General features: G+C 52.2%; 1 protein-coding gene across 8 annotated transcripts in view; it reads left to right on the top strand.

Moving 5' to 3' along the window:
* Window positions 1–16,078, top strand: part of LOC116953339 (uncharacterized) — a 26,050-nt gene continuing 9,972 nt past the window's right edge. For 3 of the 8 annotated variants that reach the window (XM_032973453.2, XM_032973454.2, XM_076074921.1), the window contains exons 1-12: window positions 1–138; window positions 1,737–1,826; window positions 3,829–3,951; window positions 9,374–9,544; window positions 10,527–10,645; window positions 11,114–11,476; window positions 12,148–12,354; window positions 13,145–13,318; window positions 13,822–13,934; window positions 14,530–14,598; window positions 14,964–15,044; window positions 15,362–15,494. In XM_032973453.2, coding sequence (XP_032829344.1) covers window positions 118–138; window positions 1,737–1,826; window positions 3,829–3,951; window positions 9,374–9,544; window positions 10,527–10,645; window positions 11,114–11,476; window positions 12,148–12,354; window positions 13,145–13,318; window positions 13,822–13,934; window positions 14,530–14,598; window positions 14,964–15,044; window positions 15,362–15,494 — 1,664 coding nt within the window. In that variant the 5' untranslated portion in view covers window positions 1–117. The other 5 variants (XM_076074918.1, XM_076074922.1, XM_076074920.1 and 2 more) reach the window with 5 other exon arrangements.

Raw genomic sequence — 16,078 nt, forward strand, 5'->3', positions numbered from 1 at the left:
ACAACGCGAATTTAGTTGATGACGCCATTAGCTCGTAGCGTAATTGTTACCTCGTGACGTCACACGCTCGCGTAGGTCACGTGTTCACCGTGGCGAGGCGCAGCAGAAGCAGCCAAGATGGACGCGGGCTTCTTCAGGGTGAGACGGCGCCGTAGCCGCCACGGCCTCTGCCGCCGCCGCTCTCGATTCTCTCCACCCCTCGTACCCCTCTCCTCTTCCTCCCTGCCCCCTGCTGCTCGCAGCGCGGGGTTCGCGCGTGGAGGCAGCGGCAGCCGTCGGTTCGCAGCTCGGCGGGCAAAAGATGGCGGAGCGCGTGTCGTGCGCGGCGGAGCTTCGGCGGTGGCGACCCGCGCGCGCGCCTCCCCCCCCCCCATTGGTGGGGTGCGCGTCACGTGGCGCGAGTGCGCGCGCGCGATTGGTCGGCGCGCGGTCGTGGAGTGAGGCCCGTAGCAGGAGGCCTCGAGGCCTTGGCCTCCTGGTGTGTGGGTCCTTCACGCGCCGAGTCGACCTGTGGGCACCCTCCAACACGCCGCTGTCTGTCTTGCGTCTTCGCTGCGTGTGGGTCTCCTCTCGTGCAAATGAGGGCCGCTCTTGCGGGAAATGGAGACGCGTTAAGCTAGGGCCTCCGTGAGTTCTCAGCTGGGTAAACAAAATAAACGCAAACCCCTCCTTGTGGCCATCGGCTCCCGTGTCGCCTCCGTGTTTAGTTCGTCGACATTCCGTCTCTGTGGCTGCTGTGCGCTTCCTTCACTCTGCGTGCGTCGGTCTCTGGCGTGTGTCCGAGTCCCCTGTGCGTCTTTCCCCTGTCTGTGTCTCATCGCTCTGTCCCCCCTGCCTGGCTCGTCCGCGTCTCATTACGTCCCGTGTCCGACTCGTGGTGTGTTTGTCTAATGTCTCCGTCTCTTCTGTGCTTGTTTTCTGTCTGGCTACGTACGGTGCGAAAGAAGTTCATCATGCATCTGTGCTTCCAACATTGTGCCTCGCTTGTCTCGCCAATCTCGTTTATGTTCTTAGATGTTTAGTAATGTTGGTGTTAATGTTTGAACGCACCATTGACTTCATTCAAAATGTATTAAAAATAATTAAGTGGGGGAAAATGTCTTTGAAGAAGAGCTTCATGTCTCATCGGATTCCTCCAGTCGAAATAAAGATTCGGAGTCAGAATTATCGCCGCCGACTGCAACATATTATCAGGACGTCTGACGATTAGTCTTCGGGTTCTGTGATACTTCCTTGGATAAACACGCGTAATAATACTGTAACGTTGATCCTGTGTGTACTTTACTGTCGGGCACGGTGAACGCGCCCGTGTCCAATAGTGTTTCAATTTCAGTTTATTTTAGTATAGCCCTGTGAGCCATTCGGCTCTTGAATCGGGTGCAACCACAGCAAACAAAAAAACAAAAAACACGAACAATAAAACATCTTAAAGTGACTATGTGACTGTACAAAAAGAAAATCCATGAAAAAAACAGCAAAATATTCCTGAAAAAAGCACCGTACACCAACGCTGTGTGCAAAAAAAAATCCCAGTGGGATGCAAGTCAAAACAACAACAACAACCACAAGAAAACTTAGATTAAGGCCATCAGTCTAACTCCGTACTACAACAAAACAAACATGTCCAAACCAAAAAACGTTTTCGAAAATCACCAAAAAATTCAGCCATAATTGCAACGTAACAGTGATCACAGCGACTGTGTGAGCTGTGGTGTCTCGCGCTGTGTTCCCCACAGGGAACGAGTGCCGACCAGGACAACCGCTTCTGCAACAAGCAGAAGAAGCTCATGAAGCAGATGAAGTTTGCCGAAGGACTGGAGAAAAAGGTGATGAATGATCCAACACACACGTACTCAAAGTCAATGCATATACACCGTACTATCGGAGCATGTGGTTTTTGTTTGCGTGTTCGCCACAAAGTATATGTGGTTAATCCAGACATGATGGCTTTCAAAAGGTTTCCGTTTGGTGGTTTAACATCTTCACACCTGTTTTATTGCCAGAAAGGGTAAAATCTATTCTTATATTTTCATATCGGCAAGGTGAGAGTTCCCATGACGTTCACGACTCCACACTCATTCGCAGCACTGCGGGCACACTCAAAACGAATTGCGATGTGGAAAATGCGATCGTCCATGGCCTGTACCGTACACGCATTGTAAGTCTATGGGCATTCAGTTGTCTGGGATTTGTTTGACTGCAACCGTGGCTTGGAAGGGAATGGTGTCTGCCAAACTGAACGCGTTTATATAAATGAGTAGTACTGTAGATAGAGTGTGCGGCGACTGGAAACAAACACGAGGAATGCGTTTCTGTCAACCCCTTATCAGTGCCTACCTTATTACAGATAATTCAGACCTTATTGGTCACCCCGTTCCCTTTCCATCTCAACGTTCATCCATCGAAATACCATCACAAGGGAGAAACGCAAACAAAGACAAAAACTATGGGGGTTTTTTGCGCGTAATCAAACAGCTGTCTGCCGTGTGGACCTGAAAACTAAATTTCCCTGTACAAGAATTTCGGGGTAAACCGTATGGGTTGACAGGTATGGGAATGATATTACAGTTCAAAGAAATGTTTCTAATTGTTTACAGAAAGTATTGAAGTTTGCCGATTATTATTGCCCTTGGGCATTGCAAACTGCGGATTTACCCAGTTTGTAGATTAACCGTGCATGGTGAAATTTATTTTTTAAGTATGTTTTACTTGCACGCTGGTTTAATCATTAGCTACTCCTCACTCGTCAAATGTCATCGACTCGGAGCTCACGTCACTGCCCACGCGTTGGTAAGTAAACCGGATAAGTAATGAAAACAGAGAATTCATTCTTGTTCCACATCGCTAAACGATAAATACATTTCATACCTAAGTGACATTGTACTCCATTGCCCAAGTGTTTTCTTTACCTGGGCCACCCTTTTCCTCTGTTACCCCAGATAATTGCAAGTTTATTGAACCATACACCAATGCTAGACTATATCGTGTTGCGTGCGAGTGCATGTCAACTGTAAATTAAATCTTTAAGGGGAAAAAAAGAGACTTGTAGCATTGGAATGCATGCCTGGATTAAGTGACGTTGATGGTGGTGGAATGATGCATCGTATCGTCAATTGCTGCGGATTTCTAACCCTCGTGACACGTGACTCAAGTTTCGTGCTTTCGAATCGAGACGTTTTCATTCCTTTTTGATACCTCATGGGTTCACGTCACCCCTGTAGCCGCCGATTGCTCTCCCATGCATCGCAATGTAAAAAAAAATGATTCTCCGTTCTTAAACATCGGCAGTGATTCGCGACAGTGGAATCGCATCTATGAACGTTATTAAAATATGGCCACTAATGAGATCATAATTTTTGATTTAAAGCTTTCGTGACTGCAGTGATTCATATTCTTAGCTCTTTCGGCAAAGTCCCTTTGAAGGGAAACAATAAAAATAATAAAATATATAATTTTATTGCTTTAGCTATATTTCATTATTTTTATTGTTTCCCTTCAACGTGACTTTACCGAAAGAGCTAAGAATGTAATGAGTTAATGTGCAGGAGTTGGGTGGATTATCGCATCGTGTTGACTGAGGGATGATGACATCTTGGGGAGGCCTTCGTCCAGCAGTGGATTGATCATGGTTGTTGACAATAAGCGTGTTGGTGAGACACGGACGAACCTGTGCTTTCTCGATCTTCCCGCCCCATGGTGTTTATGATAATGATGGCTGGCGAACACGACTGGTGCGACGCTCCCGACGGGGCAGAGCCTCGGCCTCTCGGTTTGGAGGGACTTGGTGGGGTGTGCGGTTCGTGGTGACTGGTGTCCCGGTGTCTCCAGGTTGACATGACCAAGGTGAACCTGGAGACCATCAAACCGTGGATCACGCAGAAGATCACCCAGATGCTCGGCTTTGAGGACGACGTCGTAATTGAGTTCGTCTTCAATCAGCTTGAGGAGAAGGTGAGACGCGCACTTTTGACACCCGCGCCCAGCACCAGCGATCCGTCATCACGGACCGGAGAGCCGCAGCGCTCGGCTGTGACGTCACGGTGATCCCAGTTGGCATATGACGATTCATCAGCCCGGCGATTCGATCAGTTATCCAAATTTGCGGTCACGATTTGATTTAATTTGTGCTCTCTCATTGCTTTGTTTTTACACCTTGAACAACAGTGTGTCCTCGAAAGAGCGGGATGCCTGATAGGGGGTGGGGTGTGCCCCGGTATGCATCCGTTTTTGGAACCAAACCCCATCAATTGCATTCGGCCCATTTATGATTGGTCTCGTTATATTGTTCTTTGTATTCAATAACAAAATATATGAAAATAATTATAAAGGGAAAAAAAAAACGTCCGCTGAAACCACCAAAAATCACAAGCCAATACCTGAGCACATAATCCAGTGATGACTGGGGATGCGTGTAAGCGTTAGGCGTAAGAGCGGCATGGAGATGCAGCTCACGACAATTTGGCGATGCGTTCCAGTGTCAAGCATCAGTAGTTCTTTGATTAATATTTTTAATTTCAAATTTTAGCGGTCCCCTCCAAAACGACCTGTTACACGCGGTATATCCACGTGCGCGCATCATTTCGAGGACAAACTGTATAACTCGTCGCTTGTTATATTCAATTTTGTTGACACCATCAGCCTAAATGTTACATTGTCAATCGTACCACTCTCGTGCATGAACTGTGAACAATCTGTCGTCAATTGGACGCACGTAACATGAACCGTGAGAATCGATTCAAATCGAGGGATCTTGAGTGTCATTACACGCCTAATTGCTAGCGTCCGCAACCCTTTTACATTAATGAAACCAATTTCCCCTGTAACCAAAGCCTTGAGCTTGGCACCGTTTATCCGCCCGTCCGTGATGGCTCTTTGCTGCTGTGCACAGTGCGCTGTAGCTACTGCAGCAGAGGCCTTTTGCTGCACTCTCTCCACGTAGTAGGGTTGCTGTGATATGGCCGTTGTACGATACAGAGGGACTCCACGATAATCGCATCGCCCCCATCGCAATATATTGTGTTGCGATTATCGTAAAAAAATATATATATTTACTTTCTTAACAAAAACATTTATCTATGAATTGTAATAATAGCTTAGTCCATTTTGGTGTCCGCGTCTTATAGCACGAGGCTATCACGAAGGAAGGAAGAGGCATCACACGGGTGATGTCGCTAAGTGTTATCGAATTTTGCAAATTCGAACTAAGATGCTGGCGCGGAGTGGCCTCGTCAATTTGAATGACGTTGCGGGATCTTTTAACATCCGCAGAGAGGCAGACGACGCGTGATATTTTCCATTTAATGCACACCACAGTAATAACCAGGGTGGGCCGTGGGATTTGAACCATGAACCTCTGCAATGAGCAGCGACCTCTGAGCTATGTCGTCTCCCCTGACATAACAAACGCAGTATTTAATGTTCTAAATAAATAAGCGCTTTGCAAAATGTGTTCCAAAGTAATTGCCAAATATCAGCATTTACAGAATGTAACTATATACAGTGACTAGGATACTCAGAGCAGCCATATGGCCGGTGAACTGCAGTCAAATAATACATATTTTTGGTAGGAAGCTATGCTATGCTTCCTACCACACAAAAACAACACGATGCCGATGGCAAGTACGATTCGAGTAGATGGGTTGTAGGTATGTGGTACGGCGACGATCGTCATACCACAGCGATTCGTATCGCGTCAGCTCCGGCGCGGGAGAGAATCCAGCAGAGGCAGCAGTCGCTGCTCTCGGCGCACGCAGCTTCACGTAACGACGCGCTGACGACGATGCCTTGCTCTCTCGTCGTTGTTGTTGTTGTTGCTGGGCGTCTGTTGATGAAGGGGGGGGGGGGGGGTATGAACCTTGAAATTTTGTTGTTGTTGTAAGAAAATGCACAATGACTGTTGTTGACTGTCCACACTTTGTGTTGATGGTGTCTAATGATGTGATTTATGATTTAAAAGGCCTGACACCCAATTTGGAGTTATTTCATCTCAAGTTGTTAGATCACACATCATGACTCCTATTCTCCAGTGCTGTGTTAAGCGGAGGTGAGTCTAACAAGCAGGTTAATTGCACCAAGTAATTGTAATGCCTTAAACTGTTATTCAATGTGTTTTGTAGCTGCCAATTGGCAGAAGTACATTTTATACTCGGATTAACTATGAATAACATATTTGTTTTTAAAACTTAATTTAAATGGTGATTTCAAATCCCAAGTGTGGTTTTCCGGGTCTCTCTTTTGTTGAAGTCAACTGTTGTACACGCCCTAAGTAAGTAAGCAGTGTGTGGCGTAAAAAGGTTGAGAGAAGGAACGCTCAAACACGCAGCCCGATCCGGAAAACCGCACTCGGGATTACGAACGGCGGCAAAAACTCACATGTTTAAACAATGTACTAATTATATTCAGAGCATAATTAACTGCATCTATTTTAAATTTACTATCGCTCGTGGCCAGTGTGTGTGTGTGTGCACGCGCGTGTGTGTGTGGTTAAACGTTAAACGTTAAAATGTTGACGTTGATTTTTCAAGAAAAAAAGTTAGTGGTGGTGTTCCACGCTCAGATTTTGTCACTTCTCTCTCTGAACTGAGGAGGTAATCGCGGACACGTGCGGCTTATTCCCTGGACCCACCCCCATAACAAGGGGTCGCGCCGCTGCTGGTGCTGCGAGTGAAATCTCTCACGGCAGTCGTGATTAACGATCCCATTTTTCGATACTAAACCTTTACGGATGGGACACTGGATAAACGTTCGCGATACAATAATTATAGCAATATCTGTTTCCCGTAACCTGGTACTTGCAGGCCACAATTGTATCGCGGCGTGATCGTGTTTGTGCTTTTCCAGCACCCGTAAATGATACGCACGTTCTTCAGCTGCAATTTGTTCACCTCGCGCCTGCCATGACTGCTAAAGGAGCCGCAACATTACAATTTACAATGCTTATAACGATAATGGTGCCGCGTATGTGATTAACCGTTAAATAATTAAACAGACTGCTGAAAGTATGTCGGTCATTTTGTGAAGCACCGATTAAATGGGTAAACAGCCATTTAATCCCAATTTTTTTACTGTGCTTTTGTTATGCCATGCAAAATGAGCGACGATAATTATGCTAGAATAATATTTTTCTAACCAGCAAAATATTATCCAGGAAAGCCGCACTTTTTCAGGAGGGCTCCTGCATTGCGGTGTTTGACCATGACCAATTGCATTGCGATGGCGAGTCTAACCCGTAGGACAATCCCGGTTGGGGCAGCATTGCCGCAACCCTAGCTTAGGAGTGTTGTGTGTCACGGGGCCCATCTCATGGCTGCTTGTTCGTGTGTTGCGATTCAGATGTGTGGTACACGGTTGGTAATGGCTTGCGCTAGCGGGGGAGGGCCCGATGAGAGAGACTCATGTCTGTCGGCCCTGGGGGCACGGCCCGGCCCTGCAGCCTGCCCGCCCCGCCTGCGAGCGCCACGTCTGAAGACGCCACTCTCGCACGCACTCTCCTTCCTCCCTCCGATGTCTTAGTACTTCGGGTGCATCCTCACTGCCACCGCACCACCACGATATCACGACTACTACCGCCACTGCTGATACTCGTCTCGCCAGCACCGGTGAACCGCTATCAGAGATAGCTCTACCGCTCTGTGTTGTGAGTTAAAGTTGTGTGCCCAGTTGTGAGCAGGGTCAGCACTATAAAATCTCTCCCTGTAGTATTATTGTGCAAGTCTCATAATGTGCTGTGGACCGTTATAAATAGATGAATATGCTTTTTTTCACCTTAATCACTTAACATAAAGGAAACAGTGTCTTAGCCTTTCGGCCTATTGCTCTTCCACACTTGCGTTAATCAGCAGCGTTTGTTTAAGTGAACAGAATGCTGCATTGGGTTTCGACCTTTGGTCTTTCATCAGCAGAGTGGAACTTGTTAAATGAACATTTGCGCGTCGCCAGACTTTTATTGGCAAGAGCACTCCCGTCATCACGACGGTGCCCTGTTAATGTAATAGATGCGGAGTGACGATCGTGCAATCACACGCGATTAGCATACGCAGCACCGCGTAAACACGCATTGAGTGCCCTTGTGGAGCATTATTCGTATTTAAATGATTACGTACTGGTTCATTACTCTGCGTAATATTTTTCCGCGTAAGCGAGCCCAAGCGATTCTGTTCTTCTGCGTCAAGCGCCACTGATCCCCAACGCCTCCACCCCGCACGGCGCTGCTCTGGAAGTCCTCACCCTGTGCTGGCCCTGCTGATGAGTGGGCTCGTATGCGACGCTCCGTTTTGGTAGCCGTTGTTTTACGGGGAGCCGGACGAGGAGGGCGGGCTGTGACGACGCGCACACTCGGCCCGTGGGTCGCGCCACGCCGACGGCGGCATTGCCGACTCGCCGAGTGTGTCGCTAGATTTGGCGACTCTGCGTTTCCCCTAAAAGCGATGCATCTAGCGACTTCGTAGGACGAGGACGTGGTCGTCATGCGGGTTTAGTAGAGGTTCCGAGGAGTGCGCGTTAAGGATTGTCTATCTTTTATCAGGTCACCTGGTTCTCCTGAGCCCTTGTTAGCAGGACACCACGCTGTACCCTTATTAGTTGGCGACACCTTGCCGAGAAAATCTGAGGCTTCGCTTATTTCCGTTTTCCGCCTTGCCCTTTAATTCTCCTAGCCAAGTCGCCCTTGGAAAAGAGCGATGAATCCGGGCCAAATTAACTCCAGATGCGGAATCTTTTTGTGGCCCTTTAAGTTGCCTCTTGCGGCCGTCAGGGCCGTGTGGAGCCCAATGGGCCGCGGCCGCTCTTGCTCGGCAACGCGGGGTAGTGTAAGTGCTGGAGCATAGAAGTGGAGTACAACAGTGGATTTTGGAAAATGCTCTGCGTGCACTCAAAGCACTTACAGCCGTGTACCCGACGGCAACGAGGTGGGTGCAACTCTGTTAAGTGCCTCATAAATTTAACGCGGTGTTTACGTTAAACGCTTGAAAATGTAATTTTATTGGCGATGTGGGGTGGTGAGGGGGGCGGGGGGGGGGTCTTGCGACAAAAATTTGGCCAGATCATTACATGGCCTGACTTAAAAATATCTATTACGAATCACTGCAGTTGTCAAACGACGTGTCTCTGACTACTTGAGAATGCCAATCTAGTGACTTTTTTGAGACCTGTTGGCGACTTGACACTTTAAGAAGTTTGCGTCACTGACAGAGGGGTGTGGAGGGGGGGGGGGGGCGTGCCTTGATGGGACTTGCGGGGGAGAGATTGTTGGGGCGGGGGGCTCTGGACCCTGCATGTGTCAGTTTTACGAGTGACGTGCATCGGACTGCCGATTGGCGCTCGGGCGCTGAGATCGGCGCGGCGTGGCGCCATTGTGCCCCCTTGTTGCCCTCAGAACCCCGACGGGCGCCTGATGCAGATCAACCTCACGGGGTTTCTCAACGGCAAGAACGCGCGGCTCTTCGTGGGCGAGCTGTGGCCCCTGCTGCTGAGCGCGCAGGAGAACATCGCCGGAATCCCCTCCATCTTCCTCGAGCAGAAGAAGGAGGAGATCAAGCAGAGACAGGTTCGTCGCGCTCGCTCGTCGTCGTCGTCGTCGACAGCCGCGATCAATTCGCCGCCCAATGAACGTCCTCCACAGGTTGCCTGCCGTCTTTCACGGTCACGCGCCGGCGCACGAGCCGGTTTTTACCGCTCCGTCTCCTGTGTTGGTGCGTCCTCTATCGGACGTGTCCCATCATTGGGCTGCCACTCAGGAGTTAGTCCCAGCCCACTGGCCGTCGTCCCCCCCCACACCTCCAATGAGCACGGTTGGCTACGTACGGTGCGAAAGAAGGTCAAAGTGTGTACATACTTAAATGTTTATATATGGGCTGTGGTTTGTGATTCGTGATTATTTGCGGTGCTCCGTGGTTCGTGGTGATTAGAAATGGCTAGTAATTAGTAGTAATGTTTCGTTAGTGATGGGAACATGACGTACATACGTACATACCTCAAGCCACGAGTGTCCTTCCCAAGCATGCTTGGCTTCATTCGCAGCGTCACATGAACACATTATACGTGTGTAGCCCTCTTGTTAATCCACTGCTGGATGAGGACTTCCCCATACCGTGTGGACCGAGGGAGTTATTTTACAGTACTTTACTGCTCCGTGCGGGTTGGTCAAGGCGAGGGAAGCATAGGTGTTGGAGAACAGTGCAGTACAACAATGTATTTTGCGATTCTGCCACCTGTTGACAAGGTGGCCAATGTGGCAGCCGATAACACTTGACTTATAAACGAACATCTTCCATCCAAGGGCTGCGCAGGCCCATCCCTGCTTGGCTTCCGAGATCTGACAAGATCGGGTGCACTGTGGATGATTTAGAGGCGTGTGTGCTACTTGTGAATTGGAAAAGGCACCATCTGTTCATCCAGAGATGCTTTGGGGTGTTCATTGTTATTATTAATGTAGCTCCGGGATAGTTAACCTCAGCATATGGAGCTCTCCTGGCCTCCTCTTGAGAGCCTACCGAGGGGTGACGCTTTCCTGTTGCTGCCGGTTTCAGCTGGAACAGGAGAAGCTGGCAGCACTGAAGATGAAGGAGGAGGCGCTGGCGGAGAAGAGGGAGGAGGAGAGGAAGGCGCGGGAGCGCTCCAAGTCCCCTCGTCGGAGCGGCCCCACAAGGTGAATGGGCGCATCTCGCGCAAACGCATGGCCGAGACAACGGTCGCCCCCTCGCAAGCGCTGTGGTGATGTCGCCATCACTGAGTGGTCGAATGTGTGCTGTTATTGTCGTCTTTGCGAGGGTGTGTTGGAGCGGTGGTGCATTGGTTAGCGCAGAAATTCAACGTACATACATAGCGCTACGAACCTGGTGACCAGACTTTGGGTTACCACTCGCGTTTAGCGTCGGTTACCAATGTCTGAACTGGTCCAGGCCTTCAATGAGTTCCTGGTGCGGTGTGTAAACGTCAGCACTGGGGAGACAAAGGCAGCCGGGCGTGGTCCTGGCCACCCACCCCCCTCGCGTGCCATGCCTGCCTTCGTAGGTGCCACTCGCTTAACATCACTTGTGCCGACTGCACGTGCGATCTTGTTGGGGGCACGTGAGAACGCGTGTTTGTCCGTGTGCCTTGGCGCGCGTTCGTCCAGGCGCCGTTCCCACTCTCGCTCCCCACGCCGTCGCGATCGCCGTCGCTCCTCCTCCTCGGCCTCCCCTTCCCCGTCACGGGCGCCGGCCCACGCCCCCTCGCACCACCCCCACGCCGCTCTCCTGGAGGCCGCCAACGCCGCCGCCGCCGCCGCGCAGCCGACCCCGACGCCGGCCGCGACGCCGGTGTCGGCCGTGCCCAACCTCGCGCAGCTGTCGGCGCTGGCGCACGCTCTGGGGCAGATGAGCCACCCGCCGGCGGGCACGCACCATGGAGACTCGCCGCCGGCGCTGCCCGATCAGTCGGCGGCGCACCATGGACTGGCGGCATCATCGCCGGTCCCCGAGGTCACCTCCACCACCAGGTGGGCACCAGCCTTGTCCCCAGGGGTTCCGAATTGCATCACCGCGTTGGTCACGTTCGCAATACCATACGATGCGATGTGAATTCTCACGATACGACACGCGGTGTAGGTTACCCCGTACGTCTGCAATTGCACTTCGCGATTTCATCGTTAATGCATTCCTAGCAAGTTTTACAGCGTTAATGCACTAGCTCGCTCTGTCCATCTGTCCGGCTAACACAAGGGCATACGCTAACTATCGTAAAAATAACTGTATTAATGACGGCCTAGGCGATGACATCACGTGGTCACACACACGCTCACTCGCCTCCCCATGACGACGTCTTCACGCGTGACGTCACCTCGTTTGTTGTGCGGCTAGGAACGCGACTTCATCATCGTCATCATCGCCGTTTAACCTCTGCCGAGGACCAGACGTGCGTTGGAATGCGTGAACACAACCCATGCATATATGTGTGTTTTGTTCTGTCTTGTGTTTGCGGTCCTCAATCACGCGAGAAAGCTAAATTAACAACCCAACCCTACATTTCCGGATTTGGCCTTGTAATGGTCTCGCAAAACTTGTGTCGCGAGACCCTCCACCACCTGACGGATCCAAAGCCTACGTATTACGTTCATGCCCGCTCGGCCTGTGTGTGTGTGTGTGTGCGCGCGCGCGCGCGTGGACCCAGCGAGGTGATGAGGCTGGAGGCCGCGGCGCTGGCGGGGGGAGTGGAGGTGGGAATGACGGCGGTGCCGCTACCGTCGCTGCCCGCGAAGAAGCAGCAGGAAGTGGAGGCGGCCGACTCGGACGGTGAAGCGCGGGCCGCTCGGGGCAAGGACCGACGCCGCTCGCGCTCTCGCTCACACTCCCGACGGCGCCCGCACCACCGCTCGCGGTGAGACTGCACGCCGTCGGCCGTCTAAATAGAGAAGTCACTCTTTTACGTTCAACCGGCTGTAATGGGAAACTTAGGGTGGAGCGGTGGCACAGTGGCGAAGCGCACTTGCGCTCCGGACCCGGCGACCCGAGTTCCATTGCTCGCCATGCCTCAAGTCTGTGTCGGGTGAGACCTGAACCGGTCCTGTGCTCCCGCTTGATTAGACGCCCGCACTGACCAGCGTGGTTAAGTATGGTCAAGTAACTTCACATAGGTGTGGGGAGGCCCTCATCCAACAGTGGATTGACAAAAGGCCTGAAAAAATGTGTAATGCGGACTGAGCTTTAGATGTAACTTAAGTGTGCATCGCAATGGTTTAGTGTGGTGGGGTGGAGGTGTGCAGTGGTGTTTATGTGTGTAGAGGTATGGGTGGTGTGTGTGGTATTAATGGTGCTGGTGGTGTGTTGGCTATATATGGGTGGTGTGGTGATACGGGTGGTTGTATGGGGTCGCGTGTGTGTGTGTGTGATGGTATGCGGAGCGGTGGTGCAGTGGTTTGCGCACTGTGCTTCGTGACCTCGGTTTGATTCCCATTCACGACCGAACCAATCCCTGGTTTTCCCGAGGTAGTACCTGGCGCGGTGTGTAAAACATCGCCACAGGGGAGACAAAAGGCGGCCGGGCGTGGTGCTGGCAACCCACCCCCTCGTGTGCCGTGCCGCCGGCCTTCACAGGTGCTCGCGAACAGCACTTTCCCCAACAGTCTTTCAAGGCTACACGGGGGATCTTTGTCCTTGTGTGCGTGCAGGTCGCGTTCGCGGCGCCGGTCGTCGCCGACGCGGCGTCGCAGCTCGCCTCACCGCATGCGCCGAGCCAGCCCTCGGCGCCACCGCCACCCGTCGCCGTCGCACCACCACCACTCCTCGTCCTTGCGCCGGCGCTCGCGCTCCCGCGGACGGCGATCCTCCCCCCGCCCGCGCACGTGAGGGTCGCGCGTGGTGTGGCGGTGTGATGTCGTGAATGGTATTGTGTGCGAGGTTCGGCGTGGATGGTACGTGGCGTGCACGGCATGGGTTGTCTGCAAGGTGTGGCTAATGTTCCGATGTGGATGGGTGGTGTGTGTTGTACGTGTGTGGTGTACGGTGTGTGCGGTGTGCTTGTGTATATGGTAGGTAGCGCTATGTGTGGTAGTGTGAGAAGGTGTGTGCGCGCTATGGGTAGCGTGACACTTCGCGTGGCCTCGAGGTGCACATAGCCTGGCGCAAAGCGTCGTGGTGACGTCACCGCCACTTAGTGGCGAATGGCGGTTGTTGTTGTGGTGTATGATAGTGCTATGTGCGGTAGTGTGAGAATTGTGTATGCTATGGGTGATGTGTGTAGTTGTGTTGTAGTATGGGAAATGTGCTCGGGTGGGGGTGTTGGTGATGTAGGGTGGTGTATGTGGTAGTTCTCTAATGATGATGGTGACTGCTGGTGTTGGCACAGGCATAAATCCCGGTCTCGATCCTTCAGTGCCTCCTCACCACGCCGGCGCCACTCGCATCGGTCGGCACCTCACCGAACTCGCCACCCTCACCGCTCTCACTCTCCTCACCCAGGTGGGTAACCCTCATTCATGCACACACACATACACCCGCTCACTCGCCCACTCCCCCCCCACTCCCCTTGCTCATGCACGCACACACACCCTTATCGCAATCACCTGACACACATGGAGATTCATACTCGCCCACTACTCCACGGTTGTGAGATGTTAACTCCCTCGCTTGGTATCTCGGAGGTCGTGGGTTCGATCCAAAATCTTGACGCCTGTATATTTTGAGTCTGCATGTTCTCCCCGTGGTCTTGTGGATTTTTCTCCGGATCCTCCGGTTTTTCCCTCCACATTTAGAAACACGTGTTTACAGTATTTGGCTGCTATAAATTTGCACGTGATAAGCCACTTCGTTGAGCTATCATTTGTTCCCAGGTCACTTCCGAAAAGGAGCTCAATAGCTCGGTGGGCCTTAACTGGTAAAATAATAACATTTTATTGTTTTAACAGCTTTATAGTTTGCCACACGGCCCACACTTTTCACGCCCTCTCATGCCCATCGAGCACCACGAGTCCTGGTCGCACAGCTGGTAGAGGCTCGCTCGCACTGCCGCGCGATGGTTTCATCTGACGCACTTTCCTCTTCACGTTCATCGCAGACGTGAAGCGGCACGGAGGAGGAGGCCGCTCCTTGTCCAAGTCTCCCAAGGCTGGATCCTCCGACTCTGGTGAGCACGAGCGGGGGATGTGGACGGTGGGGGGAGGGGCGTTTAACGAGGCTTTGGCCAACGGGGTGGCGTCAAAGAGTGTTGGTGAAGGCGGCAAGCGTGGTGCAGTGCAAGTGGATTTCGCCGCAATGTCCCTCCGAACCCTTACTCGGCGACATGGTGACGTACGTTGCGGGAAAAAAACCCCACACGATCCACGTGGGGGGGGGGGGGGGAGCCCTCATCTAGCAGCGGATTGACGAACGGGGCTGTACACGTGCATTGACAAGGGCTGCTGGTGACGTGTTAACGAGGATGTTTGATTGGGGGTGTGGGGGGGGGGTTGAGGAGGAGCTGTTGACGAGGTGCTGCTGCTTGTGTTTCAGACGAGGAGAGGAAGGGGACGAACCCGGACTCGGTGCAGACCCGGCGCCAGTACCGACGCCAGAACCAGGACTCGAGCTCCGGTAAGTGTGTGTGTGTACAGCCTCAAAGTGAGTACCTGTTGCGGTGTGTAAACATCGCCACTCGGGAGACAAAGATGGCCTGGACTGGTGCTGGCCATCCACCCCCTCGTGCGCTGTGCCGGCCTTCATCGGTGCTCACAGCACTTGCACCAACAGTCTGTTAAGGCTAGACAGGGGATCTTTGTCTCTTTAGTAAAAACACCCGTGCCACAGCCCAAACGTTAGCGCTGCTCACGATCTCCCCCCCCCCCCCACCACGCTCCTCCCTCACCCCCTTCTCGCCGTGCGTGGCTCTCGCCGCTCCGTGTCGTTCTCAGACTCGTCTCCGTCATCGTCGTCGGAGGAGGAGGAGGCGGCGACGGCAGTGGTGAAGGTGGCTGAGAAGGAGGTCGGCCATCCCCACTCATCCCCCCCGCGTCGCCCGCGGCACAGGGACCACTCGCCGCCCAGGTGGGGGCCGCGCCGTTGAGCGTAGCGTCGTCTTCGCCGCCGCCACGGTGGCTAAATGTTAACTGCTTTGCCTGGTATACAGGAGATCGTGGGTTCCATCCCGACCCTGACGCCTGCTGTATATTTTGGGTTTGCGTGTCTCTCTCCCTCTGGTCGAGTGGATTTTTCTCTGGGTCCTCCGGTTTTTCCCTCCACGTGATAAGCCACTTCGTTGAGCTTTCATTTCTGGCCAGGTTGCTGCTGAATAATCGCTATAAAGGTCATTGGGCCTTACCTGGTAAATTAAACATCGTTTATAATCCACTCGTAGAAGCTCCGCTGGCTGCAAATGACAAAGGCCACGATTGTGTCATGTGGCATTGTTCATGGAGATCGGGAATTTGAATCAAGTTGGCCGTTCAATCTTGGGAACGGCTGTGGAAACGCTTTCAGATTAGGAGCTTCCAGGGTTGGATTGTTGGAAAAAAGTCCGTAATCGTGAGCAGAGACGTAGAGAGACACACGCACACACACGGAGAGACACGGAAGAATACACAGATACATTGAGATAGAGACGTGGAGGGGTATACTAACAGACACGGAGA

This window comes from Petromyzon marinus, chromosome 51 (assembly GCF_048934315.1).
Source record: "Petromyzon marinus isolate PM22_M1 ecotype Great Lakes invasive population chromosome 51, UKy_Petmar_22M1.pri1.0, whole genome shotgun sequence".
In the NCBI taxonomy this organism is placed as follows: Eukaryota; Metazoa; Chordata; class Hyperoartia; order Petromyzontiformes; family Petromyzontidae; genus Petromyzon; species Petromyzon marinus.